At 33.3% G+C, this 10,119-nt stretch overlaps 1 protein-coding gene across 1 annotated transcript; it reads left to right on the top strand.

The window, feature by feature from the left end:
* The first annotated feature begins 8,239 nt into the window (after nt 1–8,239).
* Nucleotides 8,240–9,568, top strand: LOC107938695 (EPIDERMAL PATTERNING FACTOR-like protein 2). Its single transcript, XM_016871925.2, has 4 exons — nt 8,240–8,628; nt 8,734–8,909; nt 9,008–9,042; nt 9,146–9,568. Exons 2-4 carry the CDS (start codon nt 8,807–8,809, stop codon nt 9,392–9,394), a joined length of 387 nt encoding a protein of 128 aa, XP_016727414.1. The 5' UTR covers nt 8,240–8,628; nt 8,734–8,806; the 3' UTR covers nt 9,395–9,568.
* The last annotated feature ends 551 nt before the right edge of the window (nt 9,569–10,119 follow it).

Below are 10,119 nucleotides of genomic sequence, written 5' to 3'. Positions count from 1 at the left end.
TAAGTAAGGTTAAATTAGTAATTAATAAAATAACTTAAAAAAATAAAATGAATAAAAGAAAGATACCTTCTTTTTTCTTCTTCTCCAACCGAAATTAGAAACAAAGGAAGCCATTAAAGACTTTCCAAGGTTTGGCCATAGTCCTTTTGTGCATGTAAGTGTAATTTTGCTTGGTTTTTAATGATTTCTATGTTTTTTGAGTCGTAGCTTAATCTAGCTAGCCCGGGGACTAATCTTCAAAATTGTTAAAAGCCTAATATTTTACCATGAATGTATGGTAGTTGTTTTTTTATGTTTGATGGATGAAAATAAATGTTTGATGATAGTTGAACAACTTTTGCAAAAGAATTTTTGATGAATTTGTTATTTAAAGATTTAATTGAAAAATAGAAAAATATTCAAGGTGAAAATATTAAATAAATGAAATGTAGGACTTGTTAAGGGGTTAGATGATATTTTGCTATAGCGGGTTGGTACTAAATTGCATGAATTTTCATTTTTATGAGCTAAGGACTAAATTGAGATGAATTCAAAATTATGGGGCAAAAGTGTAATTTTTCAAAAATATGATTTTTGGATTAAATTGAATAGAATGAATTTTTAATGAGTTAAATTTGATTATATAGATCAAGAAAAGCAACATACGGATTTAAATCGAGGAAAAGAAAACGTATTAGATTAATCGATCATATTTCTCCGTTCGTGTTTGAGGTAAGTTTGTTAATTTAAATAGCATTGAATTATGTTCAAATTAAATGCTTTTACGTTATATATCGATGTTTCCACTCTACGGAAATATCCAATGAAGTTTTGACAACTTTCGGATCCTGTTTGAACATTAGGAATATATATGATACATATGACATGTCATTAGGGGTTACCGTGTTTCGGGTGCTGGTCTCGTACGTCCTACCGTGGCTGAGTTTTCGGCATGTGTTGCGGTTAGTTGAAAGCTTATGTAAGTAGCACTGTGTAGCTATGTCCTAACTGACAGCTTGGTGAGCAGACCCATTTATGGCTCGAGAGAGAGCATTGATACGAGATATGAGATAGTAGTGGTTTCGACCACATGTTGGCACATAGTGTGCAAGATTCCCGCGTCCGATATTATTCTAATGGTTCAACGGGTATGAAAAAGGGAAGATTTAGCAAATGCTTCGATAAGTGATGCTATGAAAGTATGAAAATGTATGAGTTGATGATGTTTAAAATATGCTTAGCCATATGCTTGAAAATATGAATACTTATAAGTAGTATGTATAAAAGCTACGATGTTTTGAGATGATTTGCTAAGCTATGTGGTTATCTAACTTGAAAGGTTATTGTTGCTTAGGTTAATGCCAAGTCATGTTAGATTGTCTTAAACTGTTTTTCTGCTTATAAATTAAAATGGTAAGCTTTGTTTATGAATTACGAACTTACTAAGCATTGTATGCTTACTTCGTGTTATTTTCCTTTATGTTTCTAGATAATCCAAAGCTCATTCGGATTGGAAGTTTTCGGAGATCCATCACATTATCCATAAATTTTATCGGTACATTTTGATGATTTTGAGTCATGGTTATAATGGCATGTATAGGTGTCTTGTTTGATGAAATTTAGCCATTATGTGTGGCTTGTATATATGACATTATAGTTGATGATCTAGTGGGTATGATATTATAATTATATGGTATTTTGGTGTGGTTCTTATTTTGATGTTGTGATGGTTAAAAATGATGGTAGGGAAATGATATGGTAATGGTATTTTATGAATAGAGATAGTCTATGAATATTGCTAATGGATTGATTTGGTAATTTGATAGTGATCATCTTTTGGTCAAATTGGTATGGTACATTTTAGTTTTGAAAATGGACATTTGGTATTGGTTGTGCCTGAATTTTGGGTATATGAATATATAGATAAATGTGGCTTTGAAATTGTAACACCCCTTACCCGTATCCGACGCCGGGACAGGGTTTGAGGCATTGTCGGACTTAAACATTCACAAACATGCGAAAACCGCGGCAAAAAAATTCCGTCCAAATTAAAAATTTTCAAACAGATGTATATCATCCCTTATACGGGCCTTCGAGGCCTAAAACATACATCAGGGTGGTTCGGGATTAAACTGAGAACTTTCAATAAACTTTAGACAACTTAACAAATTTTCTTGCTTTGGAGAGTCACAGGCCCGTGTGGGTTGGGCCGTGTGGTCACACACGCCCGTGTCCTTAGCCCGTGTAACTCTCTATTTGTGATGTCAGCAAAACAATTTGAACCACACGGACAAGCCACACACCTGTGTGCTAGGCTGTGTCCTCCATACGGCTGAGACACATAGCCGTGTCTTTGCCAGTGTGACTAACACTTAGGCTATTTTCCAAGCCTTTTTGTTAGTTTAATCCTTCACATGCTTAAACACTTCATAGACATATACTATAACTTCAATTTGATGGTTTCATATCTGTTATTAAAACTCAAAGTAATATTCGTATGATTATATACATGTGAATCACATGCTCGTATAATATCTAGTCTAAACACACCCATTCATATTCTTTGGCTTTACCATTTTAATCACTCTCTATACTCTTACATGATGTTCAATAACATACCATTTACTCTCAACGAAAACAGCAAGCATACTTATCATGATATGATTTAATCATAGCAACAAAGCCAAATTATATAACCACTTCACAGGGTAATATCACATAACTTGGATAATTAGACTTACAAGCCATAACCATCATAAGCCACATCTCATGGCTATATACAATGTACTAATATAAGCAAACATCTTGGACAAAACATAACAGCACATATCAATAATTAAGTCCCTATACATGCCACTCACTTGAAGACATTAAGATTCATCAATACTCCAAAGGTGGTAGCTTGATAGTGTGATGCTGCCTCCGACGATCTCCAACCCTGAGCTAACCTGTCAACACTAAAGAAATGGAAAGGATGGAGTAAGCTTTATAGCTTAGTAAGTCCATATGAAAATAATAAGCAATTTTAGCAACATGTTTTCATGGTAACACAATTGAAATTGCACACAATTCCACTATTTGCTCAAATTCCAATCAAGCTGTCTACTCGAATCATAGTCACTAAATTATTAATATCTTGAGCTGCGGAACTCCAAATTAAGATACCTTAATTTTACCTAAAACTAGACTCATATATTCTAATCATAAAAATTTTTAGAATTTTTGGATTAGCCAATAAGTATAGGTTATTCTTTAAATTCTACCCTGTTCTGATGTTTGATAGCTCCGACCTTTCCTTACTAAAGATTTATTATCTCTTAGTACAGAATTCGGATGATGCTACCATCTATTTCTCTTTAAATTAGACTCATTAAAATTTATTCATACAAATTCTAACCCATAATCATTTTTTTACAATTTTTAGTGATTTTCCAAATTTGAGACAGGGGAGCCCAAAAGCACTCTGACTCTATCTCACAAAAGTTCAAATATCTCATAATATGAAACTCTTTTGTTTACATCATTTCTTCTATATGAAACTAGATTCAATAAGCTTTAATCTCATATCTTATTCAGTCTCTAATTCAATTTCCATAATTTTTTGTGAATTTTCAAAGTCATACAACTGCTGCTATCAAACACTATTTTAGTGAAATATTATGATGATTATCATAGGATGACGTAATAACATGATCATCAAGATTATTCATCATTCAAGCATTCTAGCTCATTAATCAAATATTAATATATATACATGAATATACCTTTTTGTCATATATCATCTTGTAACAAAGCATTACTCTTGAGTATAACATACGTACCTACACATATCCGTAGCATATCGAATAACTTTACCTTCACTACCATGCCCATCTCGGGACTTTCATCGCATCATTCATTATAATACCCGTTGAACACTTGGAATACTATTGGATACATGAAAAATTTCACATAAGTGCCACATAAACATTCATAGCCAAAGCTACCTTATAACATGTAACACATCCATAATGAACTCGGACCTCTCAACGAGCTCGAATATTACATGTATCGCATCCATTATGAACTCGGACCACTCAACGAGCTCGGATGCTCACATCTATAATGAACTCGGACTACTCAACGAGATCGGATGCCACATATATCACAAACTTGGACCACTCAACAAGTTCGGATTCTCACATATATCACTAACTCGGACCGCTCAACGAGCTCGGAGTTCTTAATTCCTAGTGACATGTCACTTGTATCCTAAACTATTCCTAAGGTTCAAACGGGATTTTCCTTATTGCACATATCATCTTCATCGTACTTGTTCGTATCGTCGTGGATAACGACCGTAATATCATACATGCTTACAAATTCACCATTCTCATATTCATGAAATAATCATGGCATTGTTCATGATAACATTTAGGCATTTGTCACATAATACAATCATCATACCAACTATATAAATATTCACCACATATTATTAACACATCAATTTAAGTTCAAGCATAATCAATGATATTATTGCATTATTATTAACATACGAACTTACCTCAAAAGCGAGCACGGCTATTTATTCTGACTTAGTCCATAATCTCATTCATTTCCAATCTATGCCCGAATCTCATTTTCCTTAATCTATAATATCACATTTAGCTTACTAATTAGTCACATTATTCATTTGGTCCAAAAATCATACTTTTAAAAATTTGTATTTTGACCCCTAAATTTTCATATATTTGCAATTTTGCCCCAATTCTCGTAAAATGATTTTCATTCAATTTATTTTTACTTCAAGCCTAGCCGAATCATTTTCATAACTATAGCAATCCCAAATTTCCACTAAAACACACTTTTATGCTAAATCTTATAACTTTTACAATCTAGTCCTTTTAAGCATTTTCACCGAAAATCACTTAGCAAAAGTCGTTTATTTAACACCCAACATTTATTTTCTACCATTATACATCAAAACGCATGCATATCACTTGTGGGTAAATTTTTAAACATGAACCCTAGCTCAAAATAATGGTAGAAATAGATAGATCTTGTTACGAGGATTTCAAAAACGTAAAAATCATTAAAAACGAGGCTAGAACGGACTTACAATCGAGCTTGGAAGCTTGAAAAACCCTAGCTATGTATTCTCCATGCAATTTTCAGCCATGGGGTAGAAGACGGACAAAAATTGGCTTTTAATTTTGTTTTTAATTCATTTTAATTACTAAATGACCAAAATGCCTTTAACTTAAAAATATTCCATTTCACCTATTTCATGTCCATTTTTGTCCAAAAAATTAACCAATGGTCTAATCACCATTTAAGGACCTCAAATTCAGAATTTTAAATCAATTTGACACCTCTAACATGTAGAACTCAACCTTTGCACTTTTTACAATTTAGTCCTTTTGACTAAATTGAGTGCCCAAAAGTCAAAATTTTTGAACAAAATTTTCACGAAATCATCCCGTGAAATTGTAGACCATAAAAATTTATAAAAAAAATTTATTGTGTCGTATTTGTGGTCCCAAAACTACTGTTCCGATTAGGCCCTAATTTGGGATGTTACAAAAATGGTTCAATTGGTAGTTTAATTAGTGAATGAATTGGTTAGGTTTTTAGGTAAGTTTGATTGTTGAAATTAAGGTTCCATTTCAGCATATTGGTTGAATGGACAGTTTCTATGTTGTGTAAGCTTGGATATGCATATGTAAAGTGTGTTTTGAATGATTTATTTTGGTGCAATTGGCTTGTGCATGAGGTGTGAGTTTGGGTGAGAAAAATGGCTTGGAAATGACCAATTTTTCATCCACACCGGTGTGTGTCTCAACCGTGTATGACACACGGCCAGGCGACATGGTTGTGTGTCCTCTTTAGCTTTCAAAGGGTTGCAAGTCAGGCTGCTACATGGCCTAGCACACGGCCTGGCACAAGGGCGTGTGAGGTTAATTTGAAGGGTACACAGCCTGGTACACGGGCGTGTGGCTTGGTCGTGTGGCCCAAGCCAGTGAGTTACACGGGTTTGGGCACGGGCTTGGACATGGCTGTGTGTCCCTATTTCTAATGTCCACATGCCCTAAGACACAAGCGTGTTTCTTGGTCGTATGACCCCTACTGTTTGAAAATTTTTAACTTTTTTCGAAAAATTTTATATTTTTTCGATTTAGTCCCGATTTATTTCTAATGTCTTTTCAAGGCCTCGAGGGCTCCTAAAAGGAACCGTATGTATGACTTTGGTTGATGTTGTTATGATTTATGTGATGAATTGTTAATGTTAACTAATTGTACATTATATGATGTTATGCTCTGGTAACACTCCATAGCTCTAACCCGGCAACGGATACTGGCTAGGGGTGTTACAGCATCACTGGCGCACTCAGAAAGACATTACACTTAATCGAACCCTAACGTTGAGCACTTGAAACTTACCCTTAAACCTTACTTTTATAAACAACACTTAAATAGTTAGGACTTCGCCAAGCAGGATGTTACACAGAGATGATGTGTAGAGGATAGGGGTAGAATCTGATCTGTTTGTTATTTTGCATCACTAAATATTTCATGTCATCTGTATTTGCTCTATTATAATCTATGTATTATTCTCTGCTTTTTGTTTTGTATGTGTGCTAAGCCGCACACTGGGCTTTGTAGCTCACTTAATTTATTAACCTTTTCAGGTAATTCTCAGACTTAGGGTTGGCAGTGCTCGAGAGCTCGGATTAGTCTCATGCTTAAATAAAGTTTTTACTTAGGTTTTACAGACTTTTTGACTGTTAAATGTTTTCTGGCCATTATTGACAAATTTGGGTTAATTGTTGAATTTTTGACAATTTAGCTTCGCTTAACTATAAATTTTACGTTTTCACATACTGGAAACATTGTTTTCAAAATTGACAATTCTAAAGTTTTCCACTGCAAATCTAAATAACAAATCAAGTTTTACTGTAAGATAAGTGCAATGCGATTTTAAACTTGTTCGAGATGTGCTAAAATTAATGTTTTTCGAAATAGACACTCAACGAGGTTTAAATCTAGAGTTTTTAGAATAAGTAGATAATGTAACTTCTAAGATCCGGTATAACATCTAGATCGAATTTTAGAATGTTATATTTGAAGTCACTTTTAAGGTTTTGTCTTGTATAGGGCTTAGGTCCTTGATTATTTTATCCAATTTTGTAATTGGGTTTGTGTTCTTTATTATATGGGACGATGTCCCGATGCTTGTTTTCCTATTTCTCTATTTTATGAAATTTTTATCTTTGTCAGAAAAAACAAAAATCACTACTTCACTAAAATTCTTGTTCTACACTTTGATCTATTCTTAGCTTTAGAAACCTCGCTGCGAATTGCTAGAAACGGGCCCACTGCATTTCTGGCCCATAATTAAGTTTGGGTCTTAGATTTTGTGGCTGAAGAATAATCTAAAAAGGTATCCAAATAAAAACCAAATATGACAACATTACCATAACTATTTAGTTCAAATGACAATGTCCAAATGTGTAAATTTTATTACCATACACTGATTTCTACATTTTAGTTTTATACTTTCTTATTTTCGAAATTTTGATCATCAACTAACAATATTTATTTATTTTGTTAAAGTTAAATTTTATTATTTTCAACAAACATAAAATAATATATGTAATGTCATGATAATTCGTTGATTTCACATAATATTAAAAAAATATGTAATTTTAATTAATAGATTTAACTGAATTAAAATTAAAAATTAAAAATTAAAAATTAAAAATAACTTAATTAGAAAATTAAAATTAAATTTATAAGAGATTAATAGTAAAAATTAATCTAATATAATTAATTACTATCATTTAAATTAAGGCTAAAGTTTACAAAATATAAAAATTAAAATTAATCAAATTAAAGTGTTTTGAAAGAATCTAACTCCATCCAAAACAATCTTCAAAATATTATCTACCGAATAATCGATCTAACCTCTAGAAGACTTCTAAAAATTGAGTCTACCTCTCAACAATTGTCATTATTCTCGTTTTAAACACTCGTTGTCGTAGTTGTAACTTAAATATATAGGGAAAAAAATCGAAGAAGATGGTGATAGACAAAAAGAAGGGAAAATAACCGTAACATTCACCTGTACTATCATTTACCAGGGACCAGGAAAAGACTATGAAAAAGATGATCAATCAAAGAAAGTCGCCTCGGGGCGTACAGAATACATGAGCTCATTGCATGTGATTAAACTATCATTTTTAAAGACAAAAGTAAGATACGAGGAGAGAAGATATATTTAGATTATGTTCTTCACTTTTTTCTGTTATTTTTATTTTCTCAATGAAACAACAAAGAAGAAGATATGGCGTGATGAGTTCAAAATGCTCGGAAAGCAACCACCCATCACAAGAAATTCTCCAAGAAAAACAGAAAATCTGTTTAAATTTTTTAAGTATCAATAACGAAAGGGAAATTACCCAAATTTCCGACAGCTGTTATTCCATGTCTTCTTGTGGGAACTTGGTGGCGTTTCTGGTGTTCTTTGTTGCGTTCTTTTTCTTTCCTTGAAAAATTCCATTCTCCTCTAACAGGGTTATGTTTTTACCTATCTTCTATTAGCTTGTCTGTGTTTGAAAATCTTTGTTGGTCTAGGAGCTAAACAAGTCGGTAAAGGGCTCAAGAAACGAGGTTAATAATGTTCTTCTCCTTTCTGGATTCCTTTTATTCACTTTTATAGTTCTATTTCTGCATAAATGTAATTAGTTTTCCTTCCACCTTCCATCACTTCAACAGACTGAGTGCGAGACAACACTTACATTAAGCTTTCATTTCATTTACTGAAACCACAAGTGTGCAGTTCATCAAAATGGTTTATAGCCACGGTTTCGTACTTTGCCAAAGACATCGCTACCTTTTCCTTATTTTTCTCTTGATTTTAAGCACAACCCAAGTTAGATGCAAAGCTGAAGGTACGTAATCAATAAAATTTTCATCACAACCAGTAAGTTTTGAAAATATTTTTTGAATTAATGAACACAATTTTTTTAAACTTGTTTTTAATTTTCAGGTATACCAAATCCCAAATCTGATACCTTTTCCAAGGTAAACCAGCATACAGAACAGAAAACTATATTTCTTTTCCTCTGAAGATCATACAATGAATGTTAAGAATGTCTGTCTTTTTTTTTCTTCTTACGTTTGATAGAAAGTAAATGAAGAAAAGAAAATATTGAGAGCTCAGATAGGGTCAAGGCCGCCAAGGTGTGAGAGAAGATGCAGTTCATGCGCCCATTGTGAAGCCATTCAAGTGCCTACAAATCCGCAAGTCAGAAATGGGAACAAGAATTTCTCAACGTTACTCTTTGGTTTTGCTTACGCAAGAAGAGTCGATAACTCCAACTACAAGCCCATGAGTTGGAAATGCAAATGTGGGAACGTCATATTCAATCCCTGAAAATAAGTTTGACACAACAAATTCTAGGTTCTTTAATACCCATTTTTCAACCTTGTAAATCAATGTAAGAGAAATATATAGTATTGTTCTCTTCCATGTAAGAATCATATGTTTGACGATGCTACACCTTCTTACAATTATTTTGCTTTATGTGCTCCATGATTAAAAATCACAGATGATCATCTATTGCACTTCACATCCAGCTTTGTGTTGATCACTTATGCATAAGACTTATCAGTTTTGTGACCGCAGCAAGAGCCTCGACGTTTAGGCCACCCAAACGAACGAGAGCCAACTTCGAAATGTCAAGCAAGGAACAACAATATTACTCTCAATGACCATGATCGACCAAGTTTCGACCAAAAGATCTCAAACTCTTCATGCTCGGGACCTAGCTCCAACAAGATACAGTGCCTGACGAAAATCAATGCAAAAACAAAGTGATAAATGCACAAGAGTTCTTGTAAGGGGTTGTTTGGTGGAGAAAGGAGATGTTGCAAACAAGTAGATAGATGTATCATGAGAAGACGGAGAGGAAGACTGAAGTAAATCCATTAACACTAAGTATAGCGACAAGTGGTGATTGGTAAAGTAGATAAAAAAAGATGTGGCTGAAAATAAGGCTAAACCAAGAAAATAAACGAAAAGAACTTTAGAGAGAGTTTTGAGAGTCAAAATGTTTAAATATCAAAAAGTCATTTTACAATTTGTGAAACACCAATAGT

Source organism: Gossypium hirsutum, chromosome A12 (assembly GCF_007990345.1).
Source record: "Gossypium hirsutum isolate 1008001.06 chromosome A12, Gossypium_hirsutum_v2.1, whole genome shotgun sequence".
Taxonomy (NCBI): domain Eukaryota; kingdom Viridiplantae; phylum Streptophyta; class Magnoliopsida; order Malvales; family Malvaceae; genus Gossypium; species Gossypium hirsutum.
The sequence above is the reverse complement of the archived record's forward strand: the minus strand, read 5'-3'. Positions and strand labels throughout refer to the sequence as shown.

What these genes read in the sequence shown, in the direction of transcription:
- LOC107938695 (XM_016871925.2), top strand. Translation starts at nt 8,807, where the DNA reads ATGGTTTATAGCCACGGTTTCGTACTTTGCCAAAGACATCGCTACCTT. An exon ending in AGTTAGATGCAAAGCTGAAG is followed by an intron (nt 8,910 to 9,007) that starts GTACGTAATCAA and finishes TTTAATTTTCAG; the next exon opens with GTATACCAAATCCCAAATCT. An exon ending in AATCTGATACCTTTTCCAAG is followed by an intron (nt 9,043 to 9,145) that starts GTAAACCAGCAT and finishes TACGTTTGATAG; the next exon opens with AAAGTAAATGAAGAAAAGAA.